General features: G+C 40.6%; 1 protein-coding gene across 2 annotated transcripts in view; it reads right to left on the bottom strand.

The window, feature by feature from the left end:
• Window positions 1–12,135: 12,135 nt before the first annotated feature.
• The window catches only part of NUP58 (nucleoporin 58), a 35,126-nt gene continuing 31,280 nt past the window's right edge, over window positions 12,136–15,981 (bottom strand). For both annotated transcript variants that reach the window (XM_082602211.1, XM_082602212.1), the window contains 2 exons: window positions 15,757–15,852; window positions 12,136–14,241 (listed from right to left, as the gene is read on the bottom strand). In XM_082602211.1, coding sequence (XP_082458337.1) covers window positions 14,072–14,241; window positions 15,757–15,852 — 266 coding nt within the window. In that variant the 3' untranslated portion in view covers window positions 12,136–14,071. The remainder of the gene's footprint in view (window positions 14,242–15,756; window positions 15,853–15,981) is intronic.

The raw sequence follows: 15,981 nt of genomic DNA, 5'->3' as shown, positions 1-15,981 counted from the left end.
CCAAAGAACCCCTGAGCTCCAGCGTTCAGGCCATCGGGCTGTTCCCCTGGCTACCCTGCGTCATCCCTCCTCTCTCGTTCCTCAAAGACTCAGCTCCTGAGTGACTCCCACTCTTTCCAGCACTACTCCTGCTGTGATCCTGGGTGACCCCATATCTCTGCACGTGATCCATGCGGCGCCCCGGCCGCAGGGTTCCTCGGCTTCCCTTTCTCCACCCATTCTGTCAGCATCCACTCCCACAGGCACACGCCCGGCACTGTCCGGTAGGGAGGGCTGCGACGATGATGGAAATGCCCTATACCTGTGCGGTGCAATATGGTGGTCATCTGTCACATGCGGCTTTCAAAGGTGGCTAGTGTGACGGAAGAACTGAATTTTCCCTTTTAGTGACTTTTAATTAATTTACGCAACCACTAGCCGAGGCTGGTGACTACTGTGTTGGCAAGCGCAGCTCTAGACTTGGTCATCACGAGCAACTGGAAAACCTCCCGGATCTCAACCTCAGTCATCACATCCTCCTCCACCATCTAGTTTTCCAGCACATTCTCTTGAATATCAAATAACCCTTCCATTGCCATAGGACCTAAAACCCACTGATTCTAATTTCATTGCGTTCAACTCTTCATTTCCCTCCTTATCCAGTTTCAATTCTAGAATCCCAAACCCCTTGTCCTTCTCTACCTTTATCGTACCTGCTTGGCTAACCTAAAACCCGATTTCGTGCAAGTCTCTACCTTCTATACAGTAAAATCTGAACATCTGAACATGGAGAAGAAAAATGCCCACTGTGCTGACTGGGCTTGTTGACTTCATGACCGCCGACCTTAAAGGGTACTCAGTACTGCCTGGCCATCTGATCTCTTCACTCTCTCGCTGTCATGAGGTGATTATTTCATAACTTTCTCTCAACCCTCCACACTTCCACCTGCATCACCACTCAGCTTTCACAAGCGCTCACCTGGTCTTCCCACCTTCCTCACGGATGCCCGTAAACCCCGCTCCCCTTGAGTGACTGTGATCTGCTGTCTCCAATCTTCAGACAGACCCCCCTCTCCCATGATTTATTCAAGGACATCTCTCTAACAATTCTCTCCTCTCTCTCTTGCATACCAATTTTTCCCTTCTCATTGGGTCTTTTCAGTCAACATACAAATAGACCATTATTTCTAGCATCTGAAAAAAAATTCTTGATTCTAATTTTCCCTCCAATTCTTACCCTACTTTTCAAGAATCTCCTCAAAAGGGTTGCCTTTTCTTGCTGCCCTAATTTCTTCCCGTTCTCTCTTTTACTTTTCTGAGGTAAAACTGGTGTACAGTAGACCACATACACGTGGTGTTCAGTGTGATACGGTCTGGTAAATGCCTTTATCTGTGCATGACCACAGTCAAGATAACAAACATTTCCTTCACCCCAGTTTTCATCTGTTCCCTTCATTGCCTTCTCTTCAATATTTGAGCTTACTTAGCATTCCATCTCCATTTTAATTCATCTTTTGGCATTTTGGCTGTATCTTGTATTTTTGCGTTTGGTAGTGGTGATTGCTCTAGGGATTATAATATACATCCTTAAACTTTCGAATCTATTTGGAGTTAATGAACTGTAGAAACCTTGCAACCACAGAGGTCTGATTCCTCCTCCCCCAAGGCCCTTGGCCTCAGAGTCATCATAAGCATTACGTGCACACACATTTTCCTTCAATGCTTTAAAGATGTGGTTCTATTGGCACTCATGGTTTCTCAGGAGAACTCCATCATTATGCAAATTGTCATTTTCCTCTAGTAACTTTAAATATTATTTTCTTTATCTTTGGTCTTACGTAGTTTGACTATATCTAGCAGACTGTCTTTGAATCTGTTCTGCCCAAAGTTTGGTGAGCCTTTTGAATCTGTAAAGGTATGTGTTTCATCAAATTTAGAACGTTTCTGGCTATTATTTCTTTCAATGTTGTCTCTGCTCCAACATTTATCTCCTCCTCTTCGGGACTCTTTTCGCACAAAGGTTAGATTTATAAATTTTATACCACAGGTTCCTAAAACTCTATTCATATTTTTTCAATCTTTCTTCTGTTCTTCAGATTTGATCATTTTTTATTGATTATAGACTATATCCACCCAATGGAATATTATTCAGCAACAAAAAGGAATAAAGTACTGATATATCCTACAACATGGATGACCCTAGGGAACATTATGCTAAGGGAAAGAAGCTAGTCACATTTCTATGAATAGAATAGGCAAATACGTGGAAACACAAAGTAGATGAATGGTTCCCTAGGGCTTGGGGTGGTGGCGATGAGGAATGGGGAGTGACTGCTAATGTGTATGGGGTTTCTTTTTGGGGTGGCAAAAATGTTCTAGTATTAGATTGTGACATTGCACAATTTTGTGAATACACTAAAAAACCACTGAAATGCACCCTTCATTCAACGTATGGTATGTGAATTATATCTCAGTGAAGTTCTTTTTTTAAAAAAGAATGAGTTGCATAAAGTTACAAACATTTAATTCACTCTACTTGGCCAGTTGTCTCTTGTATCAACTTTGCCTGTTCCATCTATGAATTTTCCACTACTCCTTCCATACACTGGATTAGTGGGCCGCTTGCAACTTTAAACATTCCCAGGATCTCGTATATATTCCATTACATTGTCCTTAAACAACAGGGGCAAGTTTTCTTTCCTGAATTCTAAAAATCTTGACCAAACACTCTACGACATGTAGTTGTGTTCTTAAATGAGATTCCCAAAATGATAATCAGAAGTTCCTTGCAAAGTAGATATTTGCTGATTCAATGCCCGCTCAGAACTGGATTTTTCTTCCTAGTTCATTGGTTTCTACAACACTGGGTTTCCGAAATCCAGTTAAAACCCGTGATTTGTTGCCTGAGAGAAAAAGAAAAATAGTTTAGACTGTATTAGGAGAAGTGTAGTTAATATTTACTACATGCTTAGCTTACACCTTGCATAAGTTAACTCATTTCAATTTGCACAATCAACCTGGAACACAGGTATTGGTCACTCTATTTTACTAAAGAGGCACAAAGATGTTAAACTTGGCCAAGGTCATACACCTACTAAGTGGTGGAGGAGAGATTCTACCCCAGCAGCATGGTTCCAACATCTAGTCAGATAGGTTGGCAATGGGTCACTGAGTTAACTAACCTTTCCCACTGCACTGCACTAATTACTTAATTCAGAGGTATTTATGGAGTCCAATTGGATGATAAGTATTGAGGATACAAAACCAAACCAAAACAAACACAAGACAGGGCTCCTCTTCTGGGATTACTCAATCTAATGTGGGCGACAAACAGACCATCAAGTAACAAAACCATGACGTGGGAAGCCTGCCCTCTGAGGCCCAAAGTCTAAGCAGAGTGCAAAGGTGTGTATTCAATTTGCAGGAGGAGCTGGGAAGGATGAGGCAAGATGGCACTGAAAGGCCAGCATTTACTCCAAAGAAACCGCTCATGAACAAGCAGAGGGGTGGAAGGGATGTGCAGTTCTAGGAGGGCCTTGGTGTGACGGTGTCCCAAAGGGCGGGTGAAAGTAAGGACCAGGCTGTGAGGGGCTTGCATTTTATGCTAGAGAGTTTGCAACAAAGGGCGCCAGAGAGATTGGCTTTCCATAATCCTATTTGCGTTTTGAGAAGGTAACTAGGAATTCTGCTGGTGGACGAGGGCAGAGACAATGAAAGCAGGCAGGGATACCAGGCAGGAGGCTGTTACAGCGATTGACCTCGAGATTATTTTTAAAAGAAGCAAATTAAAAATCTGCAATTTATTTCTCTTTTTGGTGTATAATTAAGCCATATATGGTCCCAGGACCATGGTTAGTATCATCTAAACCAGCACTGTCCCAAAAATATAAGGTCACATATGTAATTTAAAATTTTCTACTAGCCACATTAAAACAAGTAAAAGACATACATGAAATTAACTTTAATCATGTTTTATTTAACTCAATATATTATCTTTTCGACATGAAATCAATATACAAATATTAATATTTTACATTTTTTTCACACTAAATCTTTGAAATCCAGTGTGAATTTTATACGCAAATGCTTCTCAATCTGGATGCTAAATGTACCTTAGAACTACTTGGTTTGCATTTAGGTTTTGTAAAATTTACAATTCAAAAAGTAGACTCATGTACCCAAGTTGTTCCAGACACACTTAAATGTTGCCCAGTATTTGAACTGAACATCAGTTTTAAAATTTTAAATTGATTCAAATGAATTTTAAAATTCAGGTTTCCAGTCCCACTGGCCTTATTTCATGTGCTCAGTAGCCACATATGGCTAGTGGCCACCACTTCAGACAGCACAGATTAAAGCCTGCTTGGCTTACAATAGGTGTTCAGGGCTTCCCTGGTGGCGCAGTGGTTGAGAGTCCGCCTGCCGATGCAAGGGACACGGGTTCGTGCCCCGGTCCGGGAAGATCCTACATGCCGCGGAGCGGCTGGGCCTGTGAGCCATGGCCACTGAGCCTGCGCGTCCGGAGCCTGTGCTCCACAACAGGAGAGGCCACAACAGTGAGAGGCCGCGTACCGCAAAAAAAAAAAAAAAAAGGTGTTCAAAAATATGTTATCTGCAAACATAGGATTTAAAAAGTGAAGAATCACTCATTCTAAACCAACTGTAAATAAAACATAGTATTTTGGAGCAGAAGGAATTCTTTTTGAGACCAGGAGGAATAAATACTCAGCACATTACTGTTTTGGGCTAAATTATTTAAAAGAACCTTGCTCTTTAGACCAATCTTCTGTGCAGCTAATACAGAAGATGTAAACAATGATTGGAAAGAATCATTCCTTGTTATTAACGTACTTACAAAAGAGTAAAACACAAAAAACGTCTCATTACAGAAGGCTGTCATAACACAACAGGTTAGGAAACATACACTGTGTGCCGAGTACCTGTGCAGCGTTTATAACTTGCCCTGGGATAGGAAGGAAACCACCCCTCCTGCCCCTGCTGCCAGCTGCCCTGCTCTGCAGAGCTCCAGTTTCAGATTCACCACATTCAGAGTGATTGACATCAAATGCTTTCCCAGCACCGAGGAATTTACTACACGAGTACATTTTCCTTCCTAAGGCTTATTTGTGAACAGACTGACCATCGGAACTTGAACGCCTGTGCCTGACACCTGCCCTGTGTGAGTTGGTTTTCCCTATCGTGAAATGGAGAAAATACCTCCCCCACCCTCCTACAAGTCATGGCACCAGTGGGGAGTGTGTGGAGAGGGCTCCCGTGGTAATGAAAGCGGGAAGAAGGGGTGGACAAAGCCAGTGGGAAACAGATGATTCCGTCAGTAGAGTGATGTGAGTGCAGGAGGCGGCAGAGAGGGGTGGGGAGTGTGGCTAACTGGAGGGTGAGTGACAGCTGAAGGGGCGGCTCCCTCTGCAGGAAGGCTGAGGCACTGCTGCCAGATCCTTCCACTGAGTGCTCAGAAGGAAGAGATTTGGAATTTGACGTAAAATCTGATTTTTAAAAATCAGCATTCTGTGGACTAGAAAGATCACGTGGCAGACCTCTAGTTTGTAACCTCTGAACATAAAGTTACAGAAGCCAAAACTAAAGAGCAACACCAGAAACAGAGTGAAAAAGTAAAAGCCAAGAGAAGAAAAGTTATTCTGAAGAAAGAATAATATAGACTAGATCATGGACAAAGGAGACTAGAATCACTACGGAGCTCAGATGCAATCTAGGTCCGCTTACACCCAAATCAGGAATAAGAGAGATTCAACAGAAGGTAGGCCTATAAAAATTAAGTCAAGGCCCTCTATTTAAAACTATATTTGGATTAGATGTCCAAAAATACAAAACAGCTACAAAACAGCTGAAAGTAATGGATATAATTTTTAAACTCACAGCTGAGTTAGCACAAAAGTAAGGTAAATTCTTAGAAGCCAGAAATGAAGTCAAAGCTTGAGGAAGGGGGGCCCTGAGACTGGTAGTGGCCCCTGATCCCAAGTCTTAGCAGCTGTTCAAGAGTCAAGCCGAGGCCCAGGTACCCTTCTTCCCTCTTCTCTACCAACAGGAGTTTTAGGGGAGTGTGAGACCAACCACCAAAAGACATCCCCAGCCTCGCTTGCAGCTCTGCGAGGAGGTTCTGGCCAGCTGACATGAGCAGAAGCGACATATGCAACCGCTGGATCACACTCTGCGGAGGAATTGCTGTATCACACTCTGCAGAGGAATTGCTGGATCACACTCTGCAGAGGAAAAGTGTCCCTCTCCTCTCCACCCTCTCCTTCCTCCAGGAGCTTGAGTGCAAATCCATCCCACCACGCAGACGGGGCAGAACCACACTGTCGGGAGTCTGGGCCCCCGAGCAGCCATGTCACCCCCAGACAGCTTCCTGCACCACCATGTGAAAGAGAAACCATCTTCTTTAAGCCACTGTACCTTGAGTCCTCTAATAAAGCAGCTTGACCACACCCTAAGTGATGCAAGCCATGTGAGGCAGGGAGATCAAAGAACCCCTTCTGAACAGGGCTGTCAAAGGTCTACACTAGGAGTCCGCAGACATTCTCTCCAGCGGGCCAGAGATAGTGATTATTTTAGGCTTCACGGGCCATGCGGTCACTGTCCCAACTACCTACCTCTGCTGTGGATGAGCAGAAGCGGTCACAGATGGTCAGTAAACAAGTGGGCATAGCTGTGCCCTAGTAAAGCCTTATTTATAAAAACAGGAAGTGGCCTGGTTTTCACCCACAGGCTATAGTTTGCCAACCCCTTTCTTAGCACTACCATAGATAGATAGGGAGACAGGGAGGGAGATAGGGAGGGAGATAGATGATAGATAGATAGAGACAGATGATAGACAGGATAGGCAAATAGATATGTAGATAAAGTATCTGACAAAGAAAACTTGCCTCTTGTAGCCTTGGCTCTCTGAAGTGAAAGAAAATTCTGCTCTGAGAATTCACTGCTTAGAGCTGACTCTCAGCAGGGGCTATGGTTTCAAGTCACACTTCATACATGGTCCAAAACATCCTCAGAGTGAGACGGTACATTAAAGTGGACCCGGGCTGGCCATGCCCTCAGGGGCCTGACAGAAGTTCCTGTCTGGAGGAGCACATCTTCGGCCTCAAAGAATTGACAAATTCCTATCAAAGACGAGCTCACAAATAAAAATTACGAAACAAGGAGAAAGACAAATCACATGGAACAAAAGACAGCAGAGAAAACAAATAACAAAATCAGACCCTACTGACTTTAGGTATTGGACTTACCAATGACAAATATAAAATAAGTGTGTTGAATAATACATAAAGAAAAGAAAGTGTAAATAAGGAACAAGAGATTACCAAAAGGTAACCCAGGCATACTTTTTAAAGGACCAATTACAACTTCCAGAAAAGAAAATTGAAATTTTAAATTAAATGAATTTCCAATAAAATTACCACCATAAAAAGATTAAAGTTTTAAAAGTGGCCTAAAACCACAGAGACAATGAAAATAGGAAAAAAGGCAATGACATTTTAGAAACTGGAATGGGAATAACTGACTCAGCAAAATCAAGAAAGCTAAATGTGAAGCTTGCAGTGGGGAAGGCTTTGTATTTCTGCAAATAGCAGTGGAGGCGGGACTGGAAACAGAGTTGACGGAAAGCTTAACAAGGTCAAAACAGCCCCTTCAAAAAGGAGAGGAAGGGGAGAGTGCTGCTTTTGTAATGAACCTTAGAGAGACATCTGACTCTTTAAACTTTGTCATGTGATTCTGATAAAAAATAAGAACTAAAAAATGAAGACAAATCCTGCTATTTTCAAGGCTAATAAATTCCCTGGACTAATAATATAAAGTCAAGTAGAGGGGCAAAATATTGATATACAAACTATATCTTTAAATATTTACATATCATCAAAAATAGGGATGACTGTCAATGACATTTTATTCTACTCATATATGAGTGATTTTAATTATATCTGACACTGGGCTGAAAGTGCTTTCCGTATGATCACCTGTTGCAAGAGGATTTCACTAGAATGACACCTATGATATTGGGGTTTGAGTCTTGGCGTCATCACTTCGTACCTGCATAACTTTGGGCAAATTACTTAGCTTCTTCCCTCATCTGTAAAAGAGAAATTACCGTACCATTATTAAGGTTAACATTATTAGCCTTAATGTTACTGCAAGGCTCAAAAACTTCCTCGCAGTGTGAAGCCTCCTTTCGGTCCAGACACGCCCATTACAATCTGACCCCAGCCACCCAGCTGAATCTTGTAAAGGCATCTTCATACAGTGATGATGTGTCAATGAAATATTAATGACTTTATAAACTGTATAACTTAAAATGTCTTATTCTCTTTTTTCCTCCCGAGTTTTCACTCATTCCCAGAAGTCATTTCAAAAAGACTAATACATGTTGGCAACCTAAGAAAATTAAAATTTCTACACAACAAAAACAAGTAACCATAAACAGATGTGAAAAGATTAACTGTGAAACATTTGCCATACATAAGACAAGTAATTTAAATATTAAGAATGTTTAAAAACAACATGAAATGGGGTGATGTAAATTTTTAAAAAACAGTCACATGGATCCAAGACTAAAGATTTTAAATTGTTCATTTTTCCAAACATTTCTACAGAAAGTGATTGCATCCAAAGAGCTCCTACAAATAATTAAGATGGCCAACACCCACATGAAAATGTTCAAACTCACATAAAGAAATGTCAATAAAATTGGATACTATTTTCACCTATCCTAGTAGAATCATTTCTAATAGCCCCAAAAAACCAGAAACCATCTAAATGTTCACCAAAGGAACTAGTTAAACAGGATATAGACATATACGCTATGCAGCTGTTAAAAAGAATGAAGAAAAACAAGAATCAAGATGAAAAGAAACGTAGGAACTTCCTCTGGAGAGTGGGGTATTGGTTGCTTTTAATTTTATCCCTTTATGCTGTTCACACTTATTTACTTTTAATTAAATGTTTAATTTCAAATTGTAAATACTTTAAAAAATAAATCATATTCATACTCATTGCTCAAAGCCACTTTCTAGTACAATAAATTTCTGACTCCTCCAAGCCTGAAGAATCTCTATTCCGTGCTCTCAAGAATTTTCTTTGTATCTTTATCCCATAACTTAATAAGAGAGCCCACCCTACATTATACTTATTTGCATAAAAGTCTAGACTCTGAGAAAACTGCCTGGGTTTGAACTCTGGCCCATCCACTTACTAGTTGAGTGACCATTAAGTTACTTAACTTCTGTGCCTGTTTTCTCATTTGTAAAAAAGGAATAATAGTATCCACCTCACAGGACTGACGGAAACAAGTTATATCTGTACCCTCTAAGCTCCCATCAGCGACTCACACGTGACAAATCTAAGTATTTACTGAAGTAAACTGACCTGCTACCAGGGGACTCAAGAGGGGTGAGGATGACAAAAGCAAGTTCTCTGCAACTTAAATCTACAGCCTACCCTCAGCACTGCAACCTTTGTGACCTGGCAGGTTGTCTGTTTGAATTGACAGGTTAAGAAGAAGAGAAAAATGGGCACTGAACGAAGGAGAAAGGCACAAATACTCCGGGCCAAGACCAGCATTTCTGGTGACCCTACCCTGTCCTCCAACTGCTGCTGTCTCTCCGCCCCTGCAGCTTCTGGCCCATTTCCATGGTTTCCTTGGGCCACTGAGGTGCATCTCCACATGGCAAGAAAAGGATCCAGCCGCACTCGGTCTGAGTTTGTGGTGCTCGTTTCAGTTACAGGGCTCAGGCGAGCCTTCCTGGAAAGGCTTTCCTGTTACACTTCTTACAAGATTCAAACAGCCAAAACTACTCCCCTTACCCTGTCCGAGGTGGACAGACCACCCTGCATGCCAGGAGCTGGGATGTCTTCCTAACACTCCTTACACCCTAGAGGGTGACTATTCTCCCTCAGGCCCCAGGGCCCTTGGTACTTCCCTTACCTGCAGGGATCCAGTCTATTGTATGTGTGCAATTTCCCCGTATAAATCATGGAACCACATGACCTTTGGTGCCTTTCAGAGGATGGGCATGAAGGTTAGCCTGCTATTCCTGTTTCACAGAAAATCCCCAGCTCCAGGATTTAACAGCTGTGTGACCTTGGGGAAACTGCTTAACCTAAACCTCAGTTCCTTCATCTAGACACGGGAGATTTCTGCTTTCTAGGATAATACTGAGACTGAACAAGGTCAAGTATATAGAGTTCTGAGTGTGCTGCCCGAACAGACTACACACAACAAATAAGACACGACCGTGAGTGAGATCAGATGAGACCCCCGGGCCCACGTTAGCGAGCCCCCGAGTCGTGCCCCCTGAGCAACACCGTGTGGCGTGCTCCCAAAGGCACAGTGCAGCCAGACTTACCCACAGTGAGAGGCGGGGGCAAGGCACAGAGGAAGGGGATGCCGCCTATCTCGCGATAGACTGTTCCAACCCAAATATGTTGCACACGAAAGTATTCCACTGCAAAACTTCTAAAGGCACTATTCAGCTTCCCTCGTTGTGAAAAACAACAATCTCTATTTGAGATTAGTAGTACATTAATTTGGGCTTACTGTGTTATCACAAAAGAACAGTTAAGCTGCATTTGTACTGACTGTAGGATAAAAATCCTCACTGAGGAATAAAATTAAGATGCTGACAGGGAAAAACACCAGGGATCTAAAAAGCACTGTAAAACCTTGCTGAAATAAAAGACCTAATAAATGCATATACCATGCTGTACATATGAAGATGTGAATTCTCCCCAGATATATATTTTATTTGTATAAACCTAATAAAAAATCCCAGTAGGATTTTTCCTAAGAAAAATCGAACTTGAGAAAATAGATACATCCTAAAGAGCATAAGCGTCATAGAATAGCCACCCAACACAAAAACAGAAAAAACAGAAAAAGAAGATAGGGCAGCTTCCCCGTCAGGAACCGATATAAAGCAACCAGCTATAGTGAGCAGTTGGGGAACCGGAGCGGGAACGGTAAATGCCTCTGCAGCGTCAGAGGTCCTGCACCCAAGTGCCTTAGGTAGACTTCACCTTCACACAACCACCTGCCTTTACTGTCCTCACTTGGCAGGTGCTGAAGCTGGGGTGTAGAAAAGAAAGTTGCCCAACACCACACAGGTTCGAGGCAGGGGTCTGGGCCCAGCTGGCTCCAGAAGTCCAACCTGTCTCATAAGAAAAATACTAGCACACAGTGTCTACAGAGACCATAAGGAGAAACTCCTAAATGATCTGGTGTAAAAACGGACACAAGACATTACCATGCAACTAGGTTAATATGTAAATGGCTAACATGCATGCTAAAAAGTTCAACTTCACATGTACTTGTTTTAAGGACTGATACTATCTAGGGCTGCAGACAGGAAGTGGGTACTCACACATACCACAGAAGTGTCTGTTTATATAGCATTTTTGGAAGGCAATCTGACATTAAAACATACAGTTTGTATGCCTCTTCAGCAATTCCTCTTCTACAATCGATCCCAGAGAAACATTAAACGTAAGCACCAAGAGTCATGTTCAAGGATACTCACTGCAGCTCTTCTGTGAAAGCGAAATACTGGAAAGAAAAGGGAACATTTGGAACATATCACCGGGCGTCCATGCCACAGGACAGTAAGCAAAAAGTCAATCTCCACGGACCGACACGCAGAGACGTCCAAGATACGCCACTAAAGGGGGAAAAAAAGCAAGCCACAGAACACACAGACTGTTAACCCATTTGTTTAAAAAAAAAGAAAAAGAATCTGAGACAATAAATGTGAGAAAATGAGAGAGAGAAAAAGAATGAACATTTGTACACATGCTGAAAAGGCATTTTTAAAAAGGATCTGAAAGGATACACACAAAACCACGAAGAGCAGACACTGTGGGGAAGAAAGTGGGATTGGGGCCCAGGAGCTGAAGGCAACTTTCACTTTTTACTCAATATTTTTGTGTATAATTTAAAACGTTTTTGTAATTTTGAGAAGACAAAAGCAAGTGACAAAGAACTTGCTATCTTGTATTCAGCCTTTTGGTTTTTTTTTAAAAAAAGCAAGATGTATAAACCAGTGAAAATGAAACACTAAAAACCAACCAGAGAACAGAAGAGGAATAATAAGAAAATTACATATGAATAACAACTACTGACACCTATAAAGGTTCAAAGCAACTGACACAGTAAATTTTATTGTTTACATAATGACAGGCTCTGGACAAAGTGGAGACAATGGACACAGTGACGACACATTTAAACTCCCGCCACAAATTGATCTGTTACAAATTCCCAATGGTCAACATATTAAAATGTAAAATATATAAAGAAAAAAACACAAGAAATATAAATATCCAGATTTTTGCAGCACAATGCAATGTCCTTTTTAAAAAAAGTTTGTTGTAATGTGTATTTAATTCTGACAGTAATTCAAAACACAAAACCACGTTTTCCTACCCTTCCCCAAAACCTGGATCTGGGCACTGCAGTATTAGGGAAGTATGCAAAAATAAAAACAACTTTCATGCTCAGAAACAAAGCATTTTCCTTATTTTGATGCATCAAGGCGCAAAAATTTCAATTCCAAAAGCCAATCATCGCTATATGCAGATAAATAAAACAGATTTGACAACACTTTTATAATCAAACCCAACTAACGTTATACTAAAATATATATATGTGTGTGTATATATGTAATACCTATTTTAGAAAAAAAGGTGCCTTGGTGAAAATGATTCTGAAAATATTCACTTGATGCACATTATGTACAAAACCTTCTATATAAAAAAATTAAACTATTTTCAATGAAATTTCATGTTCACATCCCATCTGAAAACTGCACTTGAAAGATAAAATAGGTCTACATAACGGTTTCTGTGTGAAATCATGGCTAAGGCAGTTCTCTTCCCAAGGGCTCTCTTTTTCACCCACTCTCTGTCACTAATACTAATACAAGTAACACACAGATGAAACCTGACATGTCTATATATGTTACTACCTGGAGCTCTGTTCACTGTTAAAACGGGGGATAGTTTACTGTTGCTACAAATAATACTTTTTTTCTTAAAATATACTGTTTCTTTATTCCAAATTAAGCACTTACTTAAGACATAAAAGAGGCTGATAAGCGACTCCATTTGGTGTATCAATAGCCCTATAAGAAAGAACTCTATTGGAATAGCTAGAAGTTTCCACTAAAATAATAGTGCATCCTTCACCTGCATAGAATCAATTTGGCTTAATAGCTCTTTGCCCCCAGAACACCAGTCTGGAGTTCAAATATGCTCTTAAAGGTTCATTTCAGATATGAGGATACATAGGATAATAAAGTTGTTGAAATCGGTTTGATGAGTCTCAGCAGCCCTCATTCGGAGTAGCTGCTAAGATTAACATGGAAACAAAAATGGGAAAGACTGGGGGCAATGACGTTGAGTTGGTCAATATTTACACCAGTAACCATTTCACTAAGTCTTTAAGCAAATAACTACAATGACTTGGTACCTTTAGCTCCTTGTTCTACAAGCACTGAGGATTTGAAGCATAAAAGGTGAAAAATGGAATACCCTTAGAAAAGGGGAACAGTCTGAGGCAAAAGTTGTAGGTCTGTAAATATATATTCTATATGCACACAATTGTGTGTATTATCCTGTATATATTTTACATACATATTCACAAGATGCCCTGCAGTGTAGTTCAAAAGGCCTTTTATCAAGGAACAAAGTGATTCTGGTATAGGCCCTAGAGTTCATACCATCTATATAAGAAACAAATGTGCATATATTCACATAATGTAAACCTTATCAACAAAAACATTGCTAAAACACTAGGTTAAATAGTAGTAGGTCTTACCAATCAGCAATGTAATATTTCTTACACTGAGAATGAAAATAATGAAAAATACACAACTAGGTTTCAAATACACAAGAGAAAAGTTGTTTAGCACGGCAAACAAGAACAGAGTTCAAATTCCAGAAGTAAGGAAAAACTATCAAAACTTTATAAATCTCCTGGGTTGCAATTTAATTACTGCTTCAACTTTAGAAAAATAGATTCAGAGAATGAACGATGCTGCTATGGATCCTCTCAACACATCAACCCATATGTTTATCTTTTTCCTCTTTTGTTTCCAGCTGGAGGTTTCTTCAACTGAAGGAGTTGTCCTCCTGTTCCAAAACCTGCTGAGGCAGGATTGGACACCCCAAATGTCAAACCAGCTGATGCCGTGATGCCAGGATTGCTGAAGTTAAACCCAGATGTACTTGAGCTGCCAAAGCCTTATGTTTAGGGAAGAAAATATTCATATCAGAAGTTAAATCACAAAAACAAACATAAAAAATGGGGATGAGAGGTAAGTGTCTAGCTGAAAGAATATATAACCTATACAAATAGCAAATATCTTAGGGCCCTGAATTTATGACATGGAATTTTACAGGAAAATAATTTAGCTGACAACTAAGTGGCACCATTACAGACAGAAGTTTAGTGATCCAGACCGAGAGAGAAACCTTACACAAATAACTGAACTCGACAGAAAACTTCAAGTTGGCAGCCACTTTCGTGTTAATTAAATATGCCAAGGTACCCTCCTCCTCAGCCCTCCAGAAACATTTTATCAAAATGTAAAGAAGAGACTTTCACAGCCTTTGGACCCACCCTTGCAATTCTAAGTCCTCCAAGAAAGCCTTAACCCACAATTTTCAGGACAATGAATACACAGAAGAGTAGTACCAACTGTTTTGATTTTATAAGAGCCCTCGAATAATTAAGATCACATACTATTACTGCCTAGCTAACTAATATTAATATATACATATTATAATCCTGATACCACTGAATTCTATTATCTTACTCCCTAGGAACTACTGATTTTAAACACCACTTAATTTTAAATGGAATTTCCTTCAAATTCCCGCAATTAAAAACTTTAATTGGTACTATTATTTTAGGCATGCTATTTATCCCTAAGAATTGCACATTAAAACAAGTCATTATTTACAAATATAGAAACAAATGCAAAAGTAGATGAAATCTGGAAGTTTCTACTAGAAGCGTCAAGAGATTATACCTATGTCAAAAATGAACAAAGAGGGCCTCCCTGGTGGCGCGGTGGTTGAGAGTCCGCCTGCCGATGCAGGGGATACGGGTTCGTGCCCCGGTCTGGGAGGATCCCATGTGCCGCGGAGCGGCTGGGCCCGTGGGCCATGGCCGCTGGGCCTGCGCATCCGGAGCCTGTGCTCCGCAACGGGGGAGGCCACAACAGTGAGAGGCCCGCATACCGCAAAAAAAAAAAAAAAAAAAAAAAAAAAAAATGAACAAAGAATCCAGTTAATCATCGTTTGTAAGACTGGTATTCTTTTTTTTTTTTTAAGACTAGTATTCTTAAAATCAGGGGGGCTTATAACTAAAGAACACCTCTTTAGAAGAGAAACTATTCTCCTGAATGAATAATGATAAAACTTTCGCAATGGGTTCATTTTTGTAATTAATGAAGAAAACTGTTTAAACATAAAACTAGTCTTTGGGTTCAAAATAATCTCTACTTAGTTAAAAAGAGGATGTAGTTATTTATTATATCAAACTTAAGTTGTTAGAAATGTTCTACAAACCTGACCTTCAGCATATGAGAGAGAGAAAGCTATATATGATTAGTAGGCTTGCAGGTTCACCCAGTGGGTAGAAACTGAATCAGGAATCTTTTTTGGATACCGGAAATAACAACACTTATACCTTTAAAATTAAATAATGTGCACCTTTGAATCTGCCTGAAGTTCAGGCCAAAACACACAAACCTGCACTAAGACTTCCTGAGGGTTTATTTGTTGTTCCAAATCCAAATGTGGAGGCCCCTGTGGTGCTGCATCCAAAACCAGAGCTAGCTCCAAAGCCTAGTGGGGGTGATAGAGAGACACACACGGCAGGTAAAAACACAGGTGAAAGGATACTGACAAGTAACACCCAAATTATCAGTGGTCTAATAAACGGTGTTGAGAACCACGGCCTTACTAAGGAGATCT

Source organism: Mesoplodon mirus, assembly GCF_964341445.2.
Source record: "Mesoplodon mirus genome assembly, chromosome: 17".
Lineage (NCBI taxonomy): Eukaryota > Metazoa > Chordata > Mammalia > Artiodactyla > Ziphiidae > Mesoplodon > Mesoplodon mirus.
The sequence above is the reverse complement of the archived record's forward strand: the minus strand, read 5'-3'. Positions and strand labels throughout refer to the sequence as shown.